Source organism: Gymnoscopelus braueri (assembly GCF_963280865.1).
Source record: "Gymnoscopelus braueri genome assembly, chromosome: 22".
NCBI lineage: Eukaryota > Metazoa > Chordata > Actinopteri > Myctophiformes > Myctophidae > Gymnoscopelus > Gymnoscopelus braueri.
The window spans coordinates 11,499,725-11,524,483 of record NC_137624.1 but is presented as its reverse complement, the minus strand read 5'-3'; the positions used below and the strand labels follow the sequence as shown (position 1 = coordinate 11,524,483).

Sequence of the window (24,759 nt, the reverse complement as noted above, 5' to 3'; positions counted from 1 at the left end):
TGTAGAAATGCTCTGTTACAAGCAAAAGTCCGGAATAAAAATTTTACTTGAGTAAAAGTACAAAAGTATTGGTATCAAAATGTACTTAAAGTACCAAAAGTCGAAAGTACTCATTATGCAGAATGTATAAAAATCTTTTTAAAATAGCAGATCTACAAGCTCACAATGCGTCGCATCGCGACGCATTGTGAGCTTGTAGATCGGCTATTTTCAAATAGACAAAATGTATACAGTATAGGGCTGAAGTGGTTTATGTATGTTTTGTAATAATAATCAAAATCTACAAAGTAACTAGTAACTAAAGTTTTCAAATAATTGTAGTGGAGTAAAAGTACAATATTTACCTCTGAGATGTAGTAGAAGTAAAAGTACTGAAAATTGGAAATACTCCAATAAAGTATAAAGTAAAAGTAACTCAAAATAGTACATAAGTACAGTACTTGAGTAAATGTACTTAGTTACTTTACACCACTGCAAATGTGCATACTAACACCAACATATGCCCCTTCTGCCTCCGTCCACCAGTATGGTAGAATTGGTGACCTGCGGAAATACTTGACCCTATTGTGGACGTCATGTAATCACTTCCACTAGTCACATATTTTGCCAGGTCACCAATTTCACAATAACAGAAGGAGGTGAGGAGGCAGCAATTTGGCCGTAGAGTTTCACCCAAGGGTTTGTTGAAAGGGTGCTCAAGGGGACAAACCCTAAAGCTCCAGGTCCTGACAAACAGTGTAGAAAGTCCACTCCTAAACGTGTGTATATGACATTTTTATGATGTGAATACAAAATTACGAAAATAAATTGCGTGGCATTGTGGTGAGGGAAGCATAAAATGCAAGTCCCAGCAAAACTGATAATTTAAATCATGATGAAGTAGCCTACATTGAGTATACATAATATATATATATATATAAGTTCAACAACTGTTGCAAAGATGGTGAAATTAAATCATTTGTGAAGAGCGTAGTTATCATTTCTGGGGCTTATAATTGATGCTGTGTGCAAATGCTTGTATACACAAATTTAAGCTTTTGTGATAGTACATGGCACGGTAACAACACTTTTAGTCCAAAAGATTGCAGTGTGTTTATGCCTCTCAAAGGAGGACATCTGGTGAATCTGTATTTGGTGCTGGGAAACGTCCATAGGCTCTAACTTCCCGTAAAGAGATGGGGTTCAGAGGTTGTGCAAGATTTCCATGGAACTTCAACTGTGATGGGGGGGGGGGGGCATTCAAGGGGCGTTACAATATCCCCCTTCATAGTACTTAAGATCGAGGCTGAGATTGCAGTGAGAGGCAAGCCTTATACTAGGGGGTCCTCTTATCTGTTCAGAGTCAGACACAAGGTGACCGTTGGGTTTATCCCTGCAGGGAAGGACATCAGCGGAGTTTGATTCTGTTTTGTTTTACTTACATGGTAAGTCATCATTTGCATCTTCTGAGAACATGCTTTGATTGGATTTTAAATGGCAATGATCACATCTGAGAACAATAGAAAAACTAAAGTTGAAGCAGCAGCATGAATATGGCATTGTTGCTACTGCTTCATTAAGATGAGCAGAAAAGACTCAACAGGTTTTTCATTCTGAAGTTAATGTGACACAACATGAAATTGTTTGGGTGACATTGCATAGATGTTGTAGGCTAGCTGTTGTACCCAGTGGCAACATTTTACTGCATTATGTGCATAGAGACATACAGTACAGAGATTTTCTCTAGTTTTCACTAGCCCTTCTAGAAGTGGGCGATGCACATGATTGAGCTCTGTGATACTTGCATTGGATTGTCTCTTCTCAGCCTGTATGTATACTGTCCATATCAAGTATCAACCATACTGCAACAGAAGCTGCAGGCTATTCTAAGTAAAATCACATTATTTGCATTGTAATTGCTTCACTCAATTTGAATATATTTTACAGTTTACCTTTAATCCTACTTCTTATTATATTCAGCCGAGGGACTTGCAGAATAAGCATTTCATTGGCAGCAATGATTGTTGCCTTGCAGTGTTGCTACTTGTCAACCGCAGTCAAACATTTATTTGATTTGATATAGGCATTCAATATACTGTACCACATACCTTTGTGTATTATTTCTACGTGATAACTAAATTGCAGTGGATTCTTGCCACTGCGAATGAATGAATGAGTTTTATTTCAAACATTAATTAAAAACAAATAAAATACAAAACAGAAAAAAGCAAGCATAACCACACAACAATGTTCGAAAAGGAGGAGGATGAAGTGCAAACTTGTAAACTCCTACCCCCTCTCACCAGTGCAAACTCTATTAACTCATAATTGTCACAATTACACTCCATGTTCAAAGAAAACATAAAAATTAACAGTAGTAAAAACCCAATTTAAACCCTGCATGCTTTTACCTGTCACTTTTTTTCCACTTTAGAAAAGGAGAGTAAAGACCCACAAACAAGTTTGACTTCAGGCCTGTGACCCGTGTGTCAGGACTACATCACTGTCACTGTTTAGTGGACTGATGGCTCGCAGCAGCATTCTCCTCCTCCTTGTCCTGCTGCTGATGCAGGTCCTGGGTTGGGTGACATTTGTCCAGGCTTGCTTCTGTGATCGCTACCCGTGGCAACCGTGGTCTGCTTGCTCCAGAACATGCAACCATGGCGAACAACATCGACGCAGGTACCTGCCAGTGTTGGAAAAAGTACTCAAATGTTTTACTTAAGTAAAAGTATTCAATACTGCAATGTAGAAGTACTCTGTTATAAGTAAACGTCCGGAATATTTTCAAATAGCCTAGGTATAAAATAGGGCTAAAGTGGATAATGTATGTTTTATAATGTAATAATGTATATCTGCAAAGTAACTAGTAACTAAAGTTTTCAAATAATTGTAGTGGAGTAAAAGTACAATATTTACCTCTGAGATGTAATGGAGTAGAAGTAAAAGTATAGACAATTGGAAATACTCCAGTAAAGTAAAAGTACCTCAAAATTGTACATAAGTACAGTACTTGAGTAAATGCACTTAGTTACTTTACACCACTGGTACCTACTACCTACCTTGTACGCTTAAAATGTATAGTCCTTAAATTGTACACTTCTTAAATAGGGAACCCTTGTAATGTATCAGACTTCCACAGTGTCACAGCATGTATCATTAAGTCTGCCTTTCTTCATTGTCAATGCACTTCTTATCAGCTTTTTCTGTCACGGTTTCACTGCTGGTTCTGTGTGACATAAAAAAAGCCTATTCTATAGCACTCTGTAACTAAGATAATATGCTACAGACACAGCTGTTATTAGCTGCAAAACTATAATGATGAGCCAGCTGTCTTTCTGTGTCAGTATGCTTGTCATTGTTTTTACATTTGTCCACCAGAGGGCGTTGAAAATGTTAATGTTTTTAGTATTAGTAGAATTAGTATGAGTAGTCCTACTATTAAGTGTACTAGTAGCAGAATTTTCAAATGCTGTGGAAAGGCAAGAAATACATCTTTAAATAAGATTCTGTTCTGAGAGTAGTGACCATAAATGTTCAACATAATAACCTTATTTATTTGGCACTATAGCCTGTAGGGTCTCTTATGGACATCTCTGTTTTTAATCATATGTCATCTTATTTATTATGCTTTTAAATGCCTTTTGTTTTTGAATGCCTTTCTATGCCTCACATAAAGTGCTTTGGATTGCCAAAACAAGTATAAATAAATCAGGCATAAGCCTAATGCAAGTTATCTGAATGAAGGTTTTCACATTTCTTTTGGCAGGAATCTTGTTAAAAATGACGATTACTACTGGAAGAACAGCTGTGAGCAGCTGTGCAAATCGGAGACCAGAGCTTGTAACGAGCATTTCTGTCCAATCAACTGTGTGCTCACAGAGTATGGGGAGTGGTCAGCCTGCTCGCCGTGTGCCAAGAAACAGGCAAGGACTCGCATGTATTCGTCGCTGTCGGGTATAAACCTTGTATGTCCAAAACTGTTACTTTTCAGCAAACATAAAAAAGTAGAGCCTTCATTTATGAAAAAACATAAAAAGTTGAAATATGGAGATTTCTGCCCGACAGCAACGATATGTACTGTATGTGTGTACTGTATGTGTGTGTACTGTATGTGTGTGTACTGTATGTGTGTGAGTGCGCGCGTGCGATCGCACACACAGTCACGCACGCGTGCACAAAATACAATGAATTACTGAGTTTCTATGCTGCCATTATTAATCTGAACGTTTGTATTATGAAGGGCTGGACAAATTCTGTCTTTCTTTGTTTATTTACACTTTTTAACCCCTTTCGTCCCTATTTTAGGCATGTCATTATAGGCGAACATTCACAATCTTTCACATTCACATTTCAAAAATAGCAGAATGGCATCGCAGATCTGCAAGCTCACAAGAAAATAGCTGAGCTTGTATAGACCTCCCGTTCTCTTGTTATACTCAGTTGAAAATAGCATGTTTTACTCAAGCACTTAATTTTTTTTTAAATTACGCATCGCAACGTGTTGTTGTGAGCTTGTAGATCGGCTTTTTTCACTAGTTTGGGTCCCGGGGAGACATCAATTTTCTCGAGCTAAAATGTCTCGAGCTGAAATGTTTGGGAACCACTGCTGTAGTGTACACTGTTCATCTTTCAATCTGTCTTTCTCTTTTACTTTGGAACTGCATGCTTGTATTTTATGTTCTTGTTATCCGCTGTAGCTTCGAACCCGGTACGTCCAGAGACCAGCCCAGTTTGGAGGCGCTGCTTGCGACCCGGTGCTGACAGAGGACAGGCCTTGTTTCCCTTCTACTGAATGCAAGATCCCAGCGGTGAACTGCAAAGACAAGTTTCAGTGTGAAAACGGTATGCAATGTTCTAATCACTTTCAACCTATTCACATCATAGGTTTACAGGTGCGAAACTTTTCTTTTGATTGATTGATTGATTGATGGAATATTAGATTGATGATTTTTAAAGGTACAGCTGCACAACAAGTAAAAAAAAACAGCAAATGGATGAGACACAAAAAAGCCAAAGGCTTGTTTCCATTGTGGTCCATTAAACATTCAACAATCAAACAACTGGACAAACAACAGTGGAACAGATAACAACACAATATAAAAAATATCAATGTACAGTTTGAAACAATTCATGATAAAAATAGGAAAGAAATGGATAGAAATAAAACAAGGAAAACATGTCAGAAGTGTCAGATAATTCCCTAATATGAGTAGAGAATATTGTAGCGACCCCGCAAAAGATCCGGCCGTAACTTGCTCCTCCAAGCGAGCTAGCTTTCTTGGCGTTGCTCGTTACCTGCCGTCTGCCGAGCTGGAGACCGGGGTTCGACTCCAGCTCGGTGCGCGAAACGTTACAATATATACGGTACACAGTACATAAGGTCCATCGTTAGAAGATATGACACCACATATACAGACATCATATAAAGTAGAGGTGTCACACAATTTAATGTGTGTCAGTGTAAAAAGCAGACACGTGTGCACACATGCACAAAACTACACACTCTGATGTCAACGCAGAGCCGCCGCTAGCCGAAAACGATGGCGTGGGGGGGGCGGTGCGTAAGTACAGCGGATTCTTTTTTTAATTCTTTGTTTTTACGGACAGCAGCAGAAGTCCTTGTCATGTCTCTCTGTCTATTAGTTCCTTCTGGTAAACACAACACCACTGACCACTTTCTTAACACGCTGAGGAAGGCTTGACGCCGAAATGCTATTAAGAATATTTATCTCCAGTATGATCGATCCCCTGATGGTTCCTAATCACGGCGTGTTTCACTGTGCTTCCGCGGAAAAAAACAAAAATGTCATCGCGACCTCCCGTTCGCTCGTCATGCGCCGTTGAAAATAGGATGTCTCGCCAAAAATACATAGTAAAACACAGGAGCCGAGATACAGAATATTTCCCAAATACTTTAACCAGGAAGCGAATGGAGCAGTAAATCTTTGGATCACGTTATCTCCTGGTTCTGTGTGAGAAATGTAAAAAAAAAAAAAAAACGTTAGTCTGGGCCTTTGGAAAAAAGTCGTCAAAGTCGTCCTACGACAGTGAATGAGTTAATTAAAAAGCACCAGAAGTTTTTTTTTTTTTACTGCCAGTCTTGACTGAGGGGGGCAAGATGGTCCGGTTGAGGGGGGCTAGATGGTCCGGTTGAGGGGGCCCCCCTCACGCCCCCCCCCCCCCACCCCATGACTTCCGGGCCTGTGGCAACGTATAATGATTTCTGTCTTACCATCACAGGGCGCTGTATCAACATGACGCTAACATGCAACACCCAGAATGATTGTGGAGACAACTCGGACGAGAGGAACTGTGCCCAAACCACAGGATTCTGTCCAACCACAGCAGTGGTCCCTGGAGCTGACCTCATAGGAAACGGGTAGGCATTGTGTGATGAAGGAGACGGACGCCGTGGAGTTATCGGTATGACAACAACTTTACTAGTAACCAAGGAAGCTTATTTAAGGAAGGGACGCGCTGGACGCCGGAGATGCGCCATGACTAATAGTGTGAACGTTGGCCTACAAGTGGGCGGGCCTCAGATCAGGAAGCAAACCGCGCTTTACCCAATCAAATGTAGTGGGAGGGATTTACATCTGTGCGTTCGCTTTCTAATGTGTTCCCACTGGAAACAAACCCAAACTCATTCATCAATGGCGTCCTCGGAGCCGACAACACCACGGAAAGTTAGTAGCATTTTAAATAGTTCTTCCATTATAGAAACAAGTGGGCTTATAACCAAAACGATCCTTGTTCTGTGGGAGAAATGTTGTTAGTGTTCCGTGGGAGAAATGTTGTTTGTGGGAATTAAAGCATAGGTGCCCCAACCGGAAGAGTAGGGCTGAGGGCGGACCAAACGGGCCAACATCCTGTTATCAACATTCTATTGCAGGTTTGATGCCATTGCGGAGGAGCCCAGAGGAAGCGTGCTGGGCAACATGTTCATGGGAGGCAGCTGCATTCGCGAGAGGCCGAGAAACTACTCCGCCGCTGACCTGCCACAACTCATTTACTATCGCATCCCCTACAACTTTGAACGTTTTGAGATTAAGGTACTAAATAATTGCATTTTTACTGTATATCAAGCTTGAGGACACGTACCATTCAAAGTAATAGTGACAGAAAAGAACGGGGTGGCCGTGTCCATTGATTTTAATGGTGAAGTGGCGCCATGTTCTGTTCGGTTCCTCAAGCTATATATTTTTTTACTCATTATCCATAATTATTCATATTTACATACAATGCAAAATGGAAACGCACACTTCAGTAGTTCATCATTGGGCAGCTTGCCTTTGGTCATTTTTGTAGAAGGAGAGAACAGCACTTATTCATGCTGTCCAGACTGTTCGTCATACTACAGCGTACACAAAAGTAGCAAACATTTATTTATTTATTTTTGCTATTTTTGGAAATTTTCATGTCCATCTGTGGGTTTTATAAATATTAAACCAATGAAAAGTATAACAAGAGCTTTTGACTAAATAATAACTACATTGTATCCAATGGAACACAGGTTATTTTTATTTTTTTTCATTTACTGAAAAGTAACTTGGACATACAAGGTCCACCCGACACAGACATGTTAATTTTTTCCATTCCTGTAAGATAAGGCTCTGCACCTGTTCTAATAAACCCTTAAACCCTATTTAGTTGGCCCATGGTCCCCCAGGGGTCTATATTTGGTCTGCTCCTTTTTTTCCCTGTACACCAAATGTATTCACCAAAAATAGCCGCAATGTGGCGTGTTGTGAGCTTATACAGGATCATCTAAAAAAATATATATATATCATGGAAAATGTCATATATGCCTATATACTGTAATCACCTAGATTAAAACAAAAAAAAGGTTTGAAATATTTCACTTTATCTGCAATGAATCGAAAATATATAGTAGTAGTTGACACATGTTATGCTGGTTGCTGTCCTACAGGTGGGGGTGGCGGACCACTTTTCAATAGATCCTCGGCCAGTGGAAGCTGAGGTAGTCAATCCAGTCAATGTGGACAAAAGCAGTTCTGATAGCGATGTTGCAAAAAAAATCAAGAAGGGCCATATGTTCTTCGTCGGAAGTGAAAGCAAAGATTCTTCCTGGAAGTACAACGACGCTTTCAAGGCCTCAAAAAACAAGGCAAGTCTCTCTGTCTGTCTGTCTGTCTGTCTGTCTGTGTGTCTGTCTCACACACACACGCACGCGCACACACACACACACACACACACACACACACACACACACACACACACACACACACACACACACACACACACACACACACACACACACACACACACACACACACACACACAACCCTAAACCGAAGATGAATATTTTCCTAAATATTATGTTATTATTAGGATGGTTATTATCATCAACATTATTATTATTATTATTATTATTATTATTATTATTATTATTATTATTATTATTATTATTATTATTACTATTACTATTATTGTCTCCGCCGGAGGCGGAGAGTATGTTTTCGCTTCGTCCCGCCGTGTGTTCACCTCCCTCCTAGCCAAGCTAACATTGGTCAAACTTCACGTGACACGTGACAATATGTTGTCACCAATGCTTTTGATTGGCTAGCGAGACGCATGACGAAATAAAATCCTATAAATAGGTGTCACTTCAAAAAGCCATTTATGTTTTTGAAGTGAGGTAAGACAGGATCAATCAGTCTTGATTGGAACAGTACCTTCCAGTACAAATCACCCGTCCGTGCGTGTGTGTGTCCCTCTGAGAACACCTAACATTGGTCAAGCAAAGGCGCAGAAGGCCAAAGCTAAGAAAGCATACTCATCTACAACAGTAACACAGAAGAGGACTGTAGAGTTGAATTGATCCCACAACAAGGCCGAAGTCTTAATACTGTAACAATTGGCCACCTTGATCAAATACATTATGTAGCACTAGAGAAAACTGACATAGATCAAACACACCAATCAACTGCTGAAACTGTTCAAGACAATGAAGATGAAGAAGACAGACAAGCATTTGAACAAACCAGTCAATTACGAGGACTCCCATATGACACATTGCTTCAAGAAGTTTTTTTTTAGATGCAGACTCTACATATTCAGTCGCCCCTGCAGAACACCAAAAACCACACGCATTCTACCAAGACGACCCGTTCTACCAAGACGACCCGTGCTATTAAAATAGCACGGGTCTGCTGGCGGAGACTTGTGCTCCGAGGAGCACATTTTCTAGTTATTATTATTATTATTATTATTATTATTATTATTATTATCTACAGGTGTCTTCGTTCATCAGGGTGAATCAGATTTTGCCAGTGTCCAAGTTCAAGTTGAGGGGCGAAGACCTGATCCTAGACGGGCCTTTTCTCCAGTTCCTCCATGCTCTCCCACTGGACTACAACTACCCCCTCTACAGGGACATCTTCCAGCGCTTCGGCACACACTACTACGCCTCTGGGACCATGGGAGGCCACTATGACCTGTTGTACCAGTACAGCCAGGAGGACCTCAAGACCTCAGGTGCAACAGTACAACCTATAGTGCAGTGGTCTTCAAACCTTTTCATTTCAAGGATGCCCCAAATTAATGTGCATCTGGACCCCCATATGAAGATATTTTGTGCCAGGAACACCCCCCCCCCCATACAAGATTTGTATTCTGTTGTATGCGCCCCGTCAGAACAACCTCCGGGTCCAAGTGTGTGTTTTGCCAATATGTGCAGTGCTGTGTCCCTCGCTGTTTTAACAGATCTGAGACTAAAATAACGACTAAGTGTCATTCTACCGCTTTCCTGACAACGACAAGGAGAAGAGGAAATGGTTATTTTATATATATAAATATATACTATATATACACATACACATAAATATAAAAAATAAATAATATAGTAATGATAATAATAATATATAATAAATATGTTTTTTAACCCTCAATGGTTCATTTCTGAAAAAGGAGGTTATTGTAAAAAGATTTCCGGGTTCCGACATGTTTGTTTACAATGAAAAGTGGACGGCGCTTGGTGCCTCTTGGACCCGGAAGTGACGTCGGACTACAAAATGACATCAGACTTAAAAACCGAATTGATTAAAATCAAGGTTTTGAAAATAGCAGATGTACAAGCTCACAACACGGCGATGAGTTGTGACTCGTGAGCTTGTAGATTGGCTTTTTTTCAAATGGCTGATGTATATAGGGGTTAAAGTGGTTAAACAAATTTTAATGCTATATTAACACATTTTGCTGGGGACCCCCTGGAACCCCTCAGGTTCCCCCGGACCCTACTTTGAGAACCACTGACCTAGTGGACAAAACTCAAAAGGACAATAACAAACATGTCAGTTAATAAGATAATTTGTCTCTTTGTGCTGAGACATGCCCACATGGAGACATGGATACTTTCATCATACATGACAAAAATGAGCCAAAGGCTTGTTTCTCCATTTTGGTCCACTCTGTCATAATAATGTAAATACAGTAGTAGCCTATGCCAGCGATTCTCCACCTTTTTAATTTCAAGGAACCCCCAGAAATGGACCCTTACGACCCATAATATGGGTCCCAAATGGACCCATATTATGGGTCCATTTATACACTCTTGGAGTTACAGAACTGTAAGTGTCCATTCGGTTCCTAACTATCATTTTGCTGGGTGGGGACCGCCTGGAACCAGTTACCTCACATAGCCTACAGTAGACTTTGCATGTCGTTGCTGTTGGGCTGAAAACTCCTATCTCCATATGTTTTAAATTCAAATATTCTGTTTGTTTTTTATTTTCAGTAAATTAATGACCTACTTCATTATACAAGAGTGTCACTTAAAAAAAACATTGGACATACAGTACAAGGTTTCCACCGACGTAATGTGTGATTTGATCCGATGTGTTCCTCTCCTCCAAGGTGAAACGTTAAAGCAGACTGCAAGTTGTCTTGCAAAAGATATCCTAATCATCACGATTTTCTATAATCGACGCGATCACTCCAATAGATGCGATAACAACAAGATGACGGAAATGTATGAAGGTAAATTACAACAATTAGGCATTTCTTCTGTTGAAATTACTTTTTCTTTTCAAGCAACATGTTGTATAGTGGTTATTCACCAAGGCATAAATTAGGCTTTAAACTCAAATATTTCAGTATCATACTGTACAGTACACTGGACAAGAAAAAAGACGATTCCTAACTAATGACAAACACTGCACTCACAACGTTTACAATACAAAAATTAGTCCGATCTTGTTTTTTCTTTCTTTCTTTTTCTTAAACTAAGACATTTAAAGGACATTTGGCACTTTGAAAAAAATACGGCGCTAAAATAATGCTGGAAGCAGAGCACAGTCACAGTTACAGTTGCCTGTTGCAGAGATGGGGACTTGAGTTTCTCTCAAGTGAACACAGTGACTTGAGACGCATCCTTAAAATACTTGAGATTCGATTCCGACTTCAGATTTGGGACTAATGAACACCATATATCATATCATATCATATCATATCATATCATATCATATCATATCATATCATATCATATCACATATCATATCATATCATATCATATAATTTCCTTTGCAATTATTCTTTCTATTACTTTTTCGTTTAATTGAATAACCGAGAAGTATGTTTTTATTTATTTATCATATCTATTTATTTTTGTTATAATTGATTCAATCGATTAGTTTGACTAACTGTTGAACACCTTAATGTGTGCAATCCTCAGGGTCTTACATCAAGTCAGCAGAGAAGTCCTTCTCCATGGTGAGAGGAGGTGGAGCCAGAGAGGCTTCGGCGCTGGCCTGGGAGAGGAGAGGCGCCCTTCCCAGCACGGAAAAATACAGGGACTGGGCTAAGACCCTCATAGTAAACCCTGCATTGGTGGAGTATGAGGTTAGGATGATTTTCATGGAGAGCTTTTGTTTGCACATTACACAGTAATAATGCACGTAGAAATGATGTAGCTTTTCCGGCTTTGTCGAGCGTCTATACTGACACAATTGGCCCATGTTCGGGGGGAAGGAAAGCCGGGCGGGGAGGGTGATATTTGCAGCACCTGTCAGCGGGGAGTGTTGGGTGGGAGGAGTAGCCACAGTATAAAATAGGGCTAAAGTGATTAATGTATGTTTTATAACGTAATTATTTATATCTGCAAAGTAACTAGTAACTCAAGTTTTTAAGTAGTTGTAGTGGAATAAAAGTACAATATTTGCCTCTAAGATGTAGTGGAGTAGAAGTCAAAGTATTGGAAAATTGGAAATACTCAAGTAAAGTACAAATACCTCAACATTGTACTACAAATGTACTTAGTTACTTTCCACCACTGCATGTTTCAATGTATTTCAGAGTACTGCTTGTCTGTGCCTTTGCATCTAGGTGCGGCCTCTCATTAACCTGGTCAGGGGGATCCCATGTGCTGCCACAAAACGGAGACACCTGAGGACGGCGTTGATCCAGTACCTGCAGGAGTTTGACTCCTGTAAGTGCGCTCCCTGCCCCAACAACGCCAGGGTAGTCCTATCTGGCACCGAGTGCAAGTGTATCTGCCAGAGCGGCACTTTTGGTGACAACTGCGAGAAAAGATCCCCAGACTATACTTCAGGTCAGTGGTTCTCAATTGTTTTAATTCCAAGGACCCCCCCCCCTGATAACTCTGAGAGTGTACAAATGGAACCAAATGGACCCTCGGGGCTCTATACTAGTGAGTTTTCCCCGAATAGGTTTACATACATTTTTTACCACTGAGCACTCCTACTATAATACAGTACTTACTATGGGCAGTACCACTTGTCAACCAGTAGAGGTCAGACCCTACTAGGATCAAACCTTCCCAGTAGAAGTAGCATGGAGACCAAATACACAGTTGTGTTAGTTTTACCTCTATTGTATTAACATACTCCACTATACAGATTGGTCAAAGTAACATTTTATTCACACACACACAAAAGTGACAGTGTAGCTTTAACCCATTTAGACCTGAGGCCGATTCTACCCGGTATTAATGGGTTAAGAAGTGGTTATCAGAGTATAACATGTATGTGCTGGTATGTAACTGCTGGTCTTGGTGAGAGAACAGTGGGAAATGAATGTGACTTTGTACATATTTTTGGTGCATATATTTGTCCAGAGACGGTGGACGGTTTCTGGAGCTGCTGGGGGCCTTGGTCAAGCTGTTCAGCTGTCCTGAAGAGACATCGGACGCGAGAATGTAATAACCCTCGTCCCATGAAGGGAGGCGAGCCATGCCAGGGTCTCAGCAGAGCAGAGGAGAGATGCCACATATCTCTTTTTGAAAAGTAAGAGAAACACTGAATAAACAGAGAGACTGTTAATAAAGGACACAGTCAATCAAGTATCAGTCAATCAAGTAGGAGATGCTACAGTGAATAAGGTAGCAGAGACTATTGATTGATTGATTGATTGATTGATTGATTAATTGGTGTGTGAAATGGACATCACATTGGACAAACCAGATTGCTTAATTGTTTAGTATACATGTACTCATTTTCAACATCTGTCTTCAGGAGGCTTTTTACAATTTACAATGTAGGCATTTAGCAGACGCTCTTTGTACAGAGCGACTTACAGTATGCAGGGTAAACACACACATCAAAATGCATAGAGACAGTGTAGTGCCTCAGTAATCTAGGATCATAAGTAAACAAATAACTTGGCATTAGTCTAAAGTTCTCTAAAGAGAATATCACAAGATAAATAATCTGTACATTGAAACTATAGAAACTATATAATGTCAGGTCAACAAATTAACCTGGCATCTGTCCACATAACCTGCTATCTTTAATTACATTTTAACCTTTGCATAAGACTGCATGGTCGTCATGGCTTTTACTGTCAGTGAATAATGGTACAATAGCTTTTGATGAGAGTGCATCGTTTCCTTTTTAAATACTGTGGACATGAGTGAGTCCACTATTGCCAATGCCTACATTTAGTTCTGTTTGTGTGCTTAATGTTATTACTTCACAAGACAAGGCATTACACCATGACGTGAATTAAATGTGTGTGTTTGTCTACAAAACAATTAAAACCAGGAACGCATCTGTGGGTTATAAAAAACATTATCTTATACTTTGGCTTTTAAAAAATAGCAGATATACACATGAATTAAATTCTCAGTCGCCACGATTGATTTCAGTCTTTTGGAGCATGTTGCACAGGGAAAGTAGCCGACCTACAAGCTCTCAATGCGCTTGTAGATCGTCTATTTTCGGTTAATATTTTTCAAAGATTGGAGCATTTAAAGTGGTCAAACTAGCAAAATGTTTAGAAAATGTTTCCATAAAACCCTAATAGTCTCGGATATGTCACAAAAGCAACGGTTAAAGCCTCAATGTGTGATTTCTTCACCTGGTTGGCAGTATGTAGAACAGCAGGAACAATATTACTAAAACATAATCAAGATTCATTTTACATATTGTGTTAATTGTTTAGGAAACGGCGCTAGCACTCCTTTCACACTGTTTCACAAAGCACATAATAAGACTTGGCCATACACATTCTTTCAGTCGTGAGATTTTATTTTGCTTTAATCCATGCAGTGTCCACTGAACACTATAAACAATTGAGTTAAAACACATAAGTATTTTGTCAAGCGACATTTCAAAAGGGCAATATGACATATTTAGAACCACAAGGTCTCCAATATTACCTTTAATATTTTATTATCAGTGATTCAAGTGACTGCAGGGTTCATAGTCTACCTCAGCCCTTGTGGTTTAATAAAACGAATGTAATATTTAACATACTGACCTCTGCTAACCATCATATAACACATCATACTTTATAATGTCATATATTAGGAAATAGTGTAAAAAGTACAGTACAGTTAAGTACGAGAGTAAAAGTATCTGTATCTTGATTCCTCAACAAGATTACTACTGAGATAATTTAATTTCTACATGAATCCTCTATTAATTACCATTACCTTTACAATCCTGTTATTGTTGGCATCATTACTTTTACTGATATTATTAATACATCATCCTCATCATCATCATGTTTAACTACGTTGTCCCAGAGTCACACTGATCTTCCATGGTAACATCTTCAGAGGGAGAGTATGGCCAGTGCCAATGAATGGAAAGAGTGTGTCAGTGAAAGTGTGTGTGAAGGTGTGTATGTGTGTGTTAGTATCGGAATCAGAGAATGACAGCGTTCCTCTGTTCCAGTCCAGCTGGACTCTGATCTTCTTGGGGTTCTGCTTCACTGAGAGAACAGCGAGGGACCCTGGTGGGGAGTATGCTTTGTATTTACCTTCATATAACCCTATGCTCCAGAGTTGACCCCCTCTGTCTCCCTTCCTCTGATAAGACTCTTCTAACGCGCCCAGTGACCAGTATGTATTGTCTCCAACCTCAACATCCCAGATGTGAGTCCCAGAGTTAAAGCCCTCAGAACCCAGGACATGGTGCCAATGGTCAAACCTCTCTGGGTTGTCAGGAAGCTGCTGTTTCTCTCCACGTCTCACACTGGTCAGATTGTCAGACAGGATGTATACTGGATTGGCAGTGTTGGGGTCCAGAATGACCGGAGTGTAGGAGACAATGTCCTTCATCTTCTCCCAGACTCCGAAGGTCAAGTTCTTCAGGTGTTTGGCCTCGTCTATCGGTGCTCCCGAGACCGGCTGTGGGTCCTGCAGTGTGAACTGGACTCTTTTCATTGTGGTCTTGTAGTTCTGCAGGAATGAGATGTGTTCAGCTCTCAGCTCCTCCTCTATGGCTCTGATTGTGTCTGAAATGCTTGATATCTCTCTGTTCAGACCCTCAATCTTCTCCTTCATCATCTGACTCTTCTGCTGCTCTTCCTCCCTCAGTACAGTGATCCTGGCCTCCTCTTCCTCTTGTAGAAACCGATGAAGCTTCCTAAACTTTTCCTTCACCTGTATCTCTGTGTGCTGGGCCCGGACCCTAATGTGTTCTGCTATTTGGTCACAGTTTGTTTTAACTTTGTTAAAGACCTCCAGTTTCTCCTGTAAAGGCTTCAGCGATTTCTGGACTTCCTCCTTGTGATCCAGGGCAGCTTCATCGATAGATCTGAAACTGTGGTTGACGTGTTTTTTAGAATCTCGACACACAAAACACGCTGGCTGTTGACATTTCAGACAGAACAGTTTGAGTTTCCCATTATGCAGACTGCAGAGAACTTCAGAGCCTCTTGAAGCTCTCTGACGTCTCTCCTGTGTGAAGGCCTCACACAGGTTCTTCAGAGCCAGGTTTCTCGGTGGATCCACTAAATGTCTCTCCCTACAAACTGGACATTCCTTTATTACCTTCTCTCTCCACCATTCCTGCAGACAGGCTTTACAGAAGCTGTGGCTACATGACAGGAGAACAGGATCTTTAAAGATGTCACAACACACAGGACAGGAATAATCCTCTTCTGGGCGAGATGAGTTAGAAGCCATGTTGTCTGTGCAGCTACAAACACTCTGATCAAGACAGGAAATCAGCCAGTCAGTGGTGGTCCCTCTTCTAAAATGTTCCCTGAAGTTTACTTTCAGAGTGAATCGTGGTTCTTGTGCCAGACCCCGAGTTATCCCGAGTTTTTGGGTTATACCCTCAGTGCCAGAACGAGAAATCCCGAGTTTAAAAAAATTAATAAAAAAATATTGTTTTTTGGTTTTTTTTGGGAAAAAAGTGTTCAGAACCCAAGATATCATTATCTGAAGATTTGCAGCTCCATCCACTCTTTGTTTAACCTAAAACTGAAAAAGGCTGTATCTCGCTTCCTAAGCACTTTTTATTTTCTTTGAAAAAACTAAAAAAAAATTCTGGCAAAGTTCGCAATAATTTTTTTATTTCATTGGCACTGAAAGAGTTAAAGTCCATTCAGCTGACAGAGGCAGCAGCAGGGTTCCAGTGGTCTGCGTCAGTATTCCCTCCTGTAGCTGTGGAAAGACAGTCTGTCCTCCTCACTGGAAGTTGTGTGTTTGATCTGAAGGTGACTCTTACCGTCTCAGATGAATCTGGCAAAGTCTGGGTGGAGCTTAGACACACAAGGAAACTCTGTTTGTGCCTCAAACCGTCAGGTATGTTGTCAAACAAGCATGTGCATGTCTTTGTCACATGGCATTTACGGGAAAACAGGTTAGCTCATGGAGACCGTGTGTGTGTGTGTGTGTGTGTGTGTGTGTGTGTGTGTGTGTGTGTGTGTGTGTGTGTGTGTGTGTGTGTGTGTGTGTGTGTGTGTGTGTGTGTGTGTGTGTGTGTGTGTGTGTGTGTGTGTGTGTGTGTGTGTGTGTGTGTGTGGGTGGGTGGGTGGGTGGGTGGGTGGGTCGTGTGTGCTTCCTTGCACGCATCTGTGGTTAGAATGGTTAGAATATGACTGGAAAAGGGTTGAGCTGGGCATACAGACAAATTAAGTCTGAATCTGGCCCGATTTTCGCTGAATTATTTTGCCAAATGTTCGTTTTTCTTTTTTTTCGTGCAGTGAACAGGGGGGTTCAGACACAGATGCGTTCCCTGTCTTAATGGGTTAACATAACTGAAAGAACTTTCTACGCCTGCAGCCCTATATGTTCGAGGTGTTTGTGTTTCCCTACAGACAAGACACCTGTGACAATGACGATGACTTCACAGAGGGCTTGAGAGATGAGCTGCCTCCTGGTGTGCAGGGCTGTCTGAGACCCAAGAGGCCGGGGAACAGTTATCTGCTGGTAACGTTGACAAGCCTGCTGTGCAGTGTTGATTTCGTCGACTAAAACTATGACGAAAAATGTCCTTTTCCACTGACGAAAACTAAGCTACGATGACTAAGACTAAAGACTAAATATATTGACAATTTCGTCAACAAATAAAAACTAGACTTTAATGTTAGGACGAGTGGAGAAGAGATCCAGTAGAACTAAAAGTCATTTAATGTTTGGTTGCGCTCGGGTGTTGCGCTCTGAAAATAGCAGATCTACAAGCTCACAACGCGTCGCGCTGCGACGCGTTGTCAGCTTGTAGATCGGCTATTTTCAGCATGCAACCAAGTGTAAAATCATCCATTACGATGCCATCAAGGCCCCATACATACACCCCCCAATACATTTTAGTTGACTAAATCAACTGTCGACTTAGTTGACCATAATCTTGTGATATTTAGTCGACTAAAACTGGACAAAAACTAAAACATTTCAGATGACTAAAATATGACTTAAACTAAATGGAATTTTATTCAAAAGACTATGACTAAAACTAAATAAAAATGTGCTGTCGAAATCAACACTGATGCTGTGGTTATGCAGGATGTCACATGCTCAAAGATTTTCATGTCAAGGTCCCTCCAAACGAATATGTATTTGTGCCGCGGAACCCCGTTTGAAAAATATTTCGTTCCAGGGACCCCCATATATGAGATCTGTGTTGTTAAAATGTTTCAAAGATATTCAAAAATAGCAGACCTACAAGCTGTGGATGTACGTACATGAATATAGGGTTTAAAGGGATACTTCACTTTCGGGCCGGGGACACATTTAAAAAAAATATTAAAAATAAATGAAAAAAGTTATGGAAAATTCATGGCCCCCTCACACATTAGTAGGACACTCTAATGCGTGAGGGGGCCATGAATTTTCCATAACTTTTTTCATTTATTTTTAATATTTTTTTTAAATGTGTCCCCGGCCCTAAAGTGAAGTATCCCTTTAAGTGGTTAAACAGATGAACCACTTTTGATATTAAAGGAATACTGTAGTTCAGCCAAAACATTACCTATTTTCTATCAATTACACACCCCATGAAGAGATCTTTTAGTTTTTGACACATTCTTGAGCCAATAATTTGATGACTGGGTGTATTTCCGGTAGGAGACTCAAAGAGTCTACTTTGAGTCTCCTACTTGATACATTAGCATATTTCCGCCCGTAATCAAATTATTGGCTTAGGAATGCAATAAAAACAAAAAAATCCACATGAAGTCAATGCTTCATAAGTAATTTTTGGGGTGAACTACTCCTAACGGGACCCCCTCAAGGACCCCTGGGGGTGCCCTGACCTCACTCTGAGAACCACTGTACTGGACTACTAGCACCCAAACAGACAAAGAGAGATTGATTGATTGATTGATTGATTGATTGATTGATTGATTCTTCTAACGATGTAAAAGCAGGCCAGAGAAAGGAATAAAGATCTCCAAACTCACAGCTCACCTTTGTTCATTCTGCCCCCCACCCCCATCCTTTCCTCACGCTGTCAGAAAGCCAAGCTGTACTATGACTTTGGAGAGCATGAGTCGTTCCAGTGTTTCACAGGCTTTGAACTGGATGGGTTCCAGTACGTCAGCTGTCTTCCTGATGGAACCTGGACTCCGCCAACAGGACAATGCATCAGTAAGGGCTAAAGCATGATTCAAGATTCAAGATCGCTTTATCTGTCATTTGTTTTCTCATAAGTAATCAATACAGGACTTTTACTTGTAACGGAGTAACTAAATGGATACTTAACCCCTAACTGCTCTGCTGCTGTATTAATAGTGGAGCAGAGCTAAATTTTCACAGGGATTTGGGCGCTTGGGTGGCGCAGTGGTAAAGTAGATAGCCACAGCCGCAGAGGCTGGGGGTTCGAATCCACCGTCGCGCATCCGGCTTTGTCAAGCGTCTATACGAACACAATTGGCCTGTGTTCGGGGGAGGGAAGCCGTGTGGGGAGGGTGGTATTTGTCTGTAGGATACAACAGCAGGAAATGTGTGTGGGGAGGAATCAATTGACATAACGACTAAAGCACAAAAAAAGAAACAAAGTGAACATTGACGGATGAATTTGGTGTATGTTGCCCAGTACAGTGTATTACTGTATGTTGGTCTTTCTTTAAACAAACTAGGATTTGCTTCATATACAGAATAGTTTCATACACCCTACAGTAGCACCCCCAATCAATTAGACATTCAGTCAGCCTCTTACTCACTCTTACTCAGTGGTGGGAAAATTATTCACGTTTTTTACTTGAGTCAAAGTATCAATACTGCAAAAGTAAAAGTCCGGAATAAAAAATGTACTTGAGTAAAAGTACAAAAGTATTGGTATAAAAATGTACTTAAAGTACCAAAAGTAGAAAGTACTCTTTATGCAGAATGTCCCATTTCACACGTTTTCAAACAATGTATCAAAATCTATAAGCTCACAATGCGTCGTATCGCAACGCATTATGAGCTTGTAGATCGGCTATTTTCAAATGGCCGAAATGTGTGGGCTGAAGTGGTTACTGTATGTTTTGTGATAATAATCAAAACCTATGAAGTAACGAGTAACGAGTACGTTTTCAAATAATTGTAGTAGAGTAAAAGTATAATATTTACCTCTGAGTTGCAGTGGAGTAAAAGTACAGAAAATTGGAAATACTCCAGTAAAGTAAAAATACCTCAAAATTGCACTTACTTGACTCAAGCACAGTACTTGAGTAAATGTACTTTACACCACTTACTCTTCTTGTCTTTCAGAGAAGCAGTGCTTTGCTCCTGAGAACGTGCCTGAGTCGATGACGTTGTACCCGACCAAAGAGGTGTACCGTGTGGGGGAAGAGGTTGGCCTTAACTGTAAGGAGCGAGGCCTGGCCCCTATTCCACGAGGCTTCTACAGATGCAGCGAGAGACTCACCTGGGAACCACCGTTACCTGCTGACTTACGTTGCAGTGACGGTACAGTAATAGTCTTTTTGATTGATTGATTGATTGAATAATTTATTAACATGTTTGTTAACCAATTTAAACCGGTAACGCATCTGTGTAACCACTTAAACCATTATTTTATACTTTGGCTATTCAAAAATAGCATATCTACAAGCTCATAGCACGGCACCGAATACATATATTATTTTGAAACAACATTTTTAACTCAAATCTTTGCTTCTGGGGGGTCCCTGGAACAACATATTTTGATGGGGATCGGTGGCCAAAAACATATAATTTTGGGTGGTCCTTGACATGAAAAAGTTTGAGCACCACTGATATAGCAACATAGTTTTTCAGAAAAATTAACACATTTGTTGAGACATTTTGACAGTTACAAAAATATTAGCAAAAATGTTCAATGTTCGCTATGAGCTTGTATATCTGCTATTTTTTTAATAGCCAAATAAATCAAAAAATGACACAGATGCGTTCCCAGTCCCTATTTGTAACTATACCTTTAAGGACAGGAACCCCTTTTGGGGTTCTTGTTGCTATCTATGTACTGTATTATAGCAACATACATTTGTTGTAATTCTTTCAGAAAACTTAGGTCAGGATTTAGGCGTTTTTAGAATCGGCCTCAGGTCTAAATGGGTTAATGGGTTAACAGTACAGGTAGTACAGTCAAAGTTTATGCTAAAAGGATTACACAAAGCCCCGGTTTCCATTGTGGTCTATTGTACTCAATTCATCAGTGAAACGAAGTGGGAAATCCATAGGATTAATTTAAATCTGACATTGTGCGGGTACCATAATACTATAAGATATACCGTATATCTAAACCTGAATCTTAACAAACTAATATTCTTGTGTTTGTCTAGAAAATCCATATATTGTTCAGGACCAGTGTGATCTGGGACAGACACTAGAGGGCGGTCAGTGTGTTTGCGTTCGACGTGAGAGCTGCCTGTAAGTGACATTCCATATTGATTTAGTCAGTAGAGTTATTGCAAGAACATTTACAATGGAATTTGAGGGTTTTGTCCATCATCAATAGGAAAGATATAATAAATATCAATGATATGACATGTCTTAGAGCTCAGCAGCTGAGTGAAGCCACTGTTCTCTCTCTACAGTTGACATATCTCTGTGTAGTTTTATAATAATATTTGTATTCTATGTATTTTCTATGTATTTTCTCATTTGTGAAAAAAATAAACAATATTCTGAGATAAAAGTACCAAGAAATGTAGCTTCCATACTGTGTATGTATATATTTAGGAATCTGCATACAGTAAATAATGCATTTATTTATCCTTATCGCCAGTGGTGGAAGTGCTTTTACTCATGTACTGTACTTAAGTCCAATTTTGAGGTACTTTTACTTCTACTACTATGTCCATTTTCCAATACTTTATGCTTATACTCCACTACATCTTACAAATATTGTACTTTTTACTCCACTTAGTATTTGAGAACTTTAGTTACAAGTTACTTTGCAGATTTAGTTATTATTACAAAACATGCATTAACCCCTATTGTGTACTTTGTCTACAAGCTCACAACACGTCACATCACAACACGCTATGAGCTTGTACAGATTGTAGATTGGCTATTTTTGAAAGATTTTGACAGATTTTGAAAACCTTCGAAAAAACTTTTACTTTTGATACTTTAAGTAATCAATACAGGACTTTTACTTGTAACAGAGTATTTCTACATTGTGGTATTGCTTTTAAGTAAATAATCAGAGTACTTTTTCCACCACTCACTGACACTTCTCTATATGATTTCAGCTCGTTTAAGGAAGCCATCTGCGTGCTAAATGTGGACGTCAACGTCACAGTACCCATGTCCATCTGTTCCTTCCACGCTGGCCGATGCCACGGCGATCCCCTCTTCTTTGTCAACGAGGGCAAGTGTGATGACACCAAACTGGACTGGGCCAGGTTTAGAGCCCAAATGTCCTCCATCAGCTCCACTAATGTCCCCTGTGGACTGGACCGCTGTTACGAATGGGAAACCTGCTCTGGTGAGTATTAACCGCCCTTGATCCTTTGCAAAGAGACATAGGCGGCGGGTAATGAAGGCTAGGGTAGGCTAAGCCTTCCCAAATGTTATGCTGGGAAATTCTGGGAATTGTGCAAATGATATATAATATATGTGCGCAGCATTATTTAGTTAATTTGTTGATAATAAATCAGTTAAATCAGGCAAAAATAAGAATTAAATAACATAACCCTAACCTAACCCTAACCCTAACCCTAAAACCGAAATAAAGTAACCAAAAACCGAAAAGAAACTAACAAAATCCGCCCAATTTTTATATATTGTACATGTAGCACTCACCAACTTTCAGTGTCTTGCTCAAGGACACTTCGACACTAACTCAGGGGGAGTCGGGGATCGAACCGGGGAACCTCCCGTTTCCCAAGTGGCCTATACCTCCTGAGCCACTGCCGCCCCACAGGCAGTGACCTATGACTACCATGAAACCCTATATGTAAATCACTTGACACTGCTTCTTTATCGCTGTTGTCGGGCAGAAACCTCTTATCTCCATATTCTAACTTTTTGTGTTTTTTCGTAAATTAATGCCCTATTTGATCACACTACAGTGTCACACAAGAGTATCAAAAGTAGCAGATCTGCAAGCGCGAAACGCGGCGCGAAGCGAAGCGTTTTGAGCTTGTAAACTGATTGTACTGTAAATCTGCTACTGACAGATTGAACAATTGAATGGACTCGGTTCGGTTGCTATGAGCTTGTAGATCTGCTATTTTTGATTAGTCAAATAATTCTTAAAATGACACAGATGCGTTCCCGGTTTTAATGGGTTAAAGTCCAGGTACAGGTTGGGTATCACTGAGTTAGTTAGTTGGTTCACCTGCTGTTGTCTATTCAAGTCACTTATGTAACTAATACAATAATTCATCAGAGGAGTTTAATCACTTGAACCCTAGCATCCCTGTTATGGGGGAACCAAAAATAGCCTATCTACAAGCTCAGCGATACGTTGTGAGCTTGTAGATAGGCAATTCTTTGGCAAAGAGATTTGGTGTGTAGAGGGAAAACTGTGCGGACCGAGTACAGAGCCAACAATACTTTGTTGACTGGGGTCCCCCAGGGCTCTGTATTTGGTCCACTCTTTTTTCCCCCTGTACATCATCTCTTCGCCGAAAATTGCCGATCTATGTGAGCTTGTAGATCCTCAATTTTGTCCGAATGTTTGCCCCAGAATAGGGACGCTATGACGGGTTCATGTGTTTAAAGCGCTGCTTTAACTCAGTAGCAGTAAAACATATTTTTGCTGCATTGAGCTTTCGACTCATTTCTACATTTTTATTTACTCTCTTTTCTCAGCGCTCGAAAGGTGCGAGTGCATAGCTACACGAGACTGCCACGGAGGTACAGACAGTATGTACTGCCTGAAGATACGCAACAAAAACAAGAGTATGAACCTGTGTAAAATGGCCACGCTCAAATGCTCAAACTATGTGTTTGAGGTCCTCAACGAAGGTAACTGTGAGGCTAGATGATCACTGTGACCTTTATGCAGTGGGTCCAGTGGTATTGGTCCAGAGGTTGGACCAATACAATGTAAACAACAATACAACCTGTTGTGTACCAGTATGGTACTGCGTTGCTGCACAGGTACTGGTGCTGCAATAGAAAATGTACATTTTTCAAATGGGTTTGGTTGCTTCCATCAACAATGTTCAGAAAAGAAAACCACACACAAAATATAATATACATAAGACATCATTTTATTGTTTGCTAGGTTGACCAGTTCTAGCTACTTCCAAAACATGTAAGAAATCACTATTCTGTAATGTACTTTGCATAATCCCATTGAGTGCACTCTTTTGAAATAGCTTGAGACTTTGTTGCCGTTTTGTTATGCTGTTATAAATTAAAAAAAATGTCTAAAAAATAAATAAATGACAAAGCGTCTAAACTTGTCAGTTAAACATCAACTTACATAATATCTTCTCATCGACTATCATCCATCATTGACATTTCAGAACAAATACTAAAAGCAGACATTATATATTTACATTAATAAAGTGTTTTCTCTCTATATACATTTAATTGAAAATAGTCAAAGTCCTCTTGTACATATACTCAGCAAAATCTAGAGTTAATATAACTCTAGTGTACAAAGAGTGTACTAATGCACACTCCATTGTACATTACATGCC

The 24,759-nt window shown here is 40.1% G+C and overlaps 2 protein-coding genes across 2 annotated transcripts; one reads left to right on the top strand and one right to left on the bottom strand.

Annotated features, from left to right (window-relative positions):
- The first annotated feature begins 1,302 nt into the window (after positions 1-1,302).
- Positions 1,303-24,479, top strand: c6.2 (complement component 6, duplicate 2). The gene is made up of 18 exons (XM_080420180.1): positions 1,303-1,424; positions 2,414-2,661; positions 3,749-3,905; positions 4,680-4,824; positions 6,223-6,361; positions 6,875-7,034; positions 7,913-8,110; positions 9,240-9,480; positions 10,858-10,980; positions 11,675-11,841; positions 12,325-12,550; positions 13,076-13,244; positions 17,512-17,623; positions 19,147-19,279; positions 20,387-20,584; positions 21,439-21,526; positions 22,354-22,589; positions 23,921-24,479. The coding sequence occupies exons 2-18, from the start codon at positions 2,504-2,506 to the stop codon at positions 24,094-24,096; spliced, it is 2,826 nt and encodes a 941-aa protein (XP_080276306.1). The 5' UTR covers positions 1,303-1,424; positions 2,414-2,503; the 3' UTR covers positions 24,097-24,479.
- On the bottom strand, positions 14,697-16,862 carry LOC308078632 (E3 ubiquitin-protein ligase TRIM39-like). Its single transcript, XM_080419881.1, has one exon. The coding sequence runs from the start codon at positions 16,625-16,627 to the stop codon at positions 14,969-14,971; it is 1,659 nt and encodes a 552-aa protein (XP_080276007.1). The 5' UTR covers positions 16,628-16,862; the 3' UTR covers positions 14,697-14,968.
- Positions 24,480-24,759: the final 280 nt, after the last annotated feature.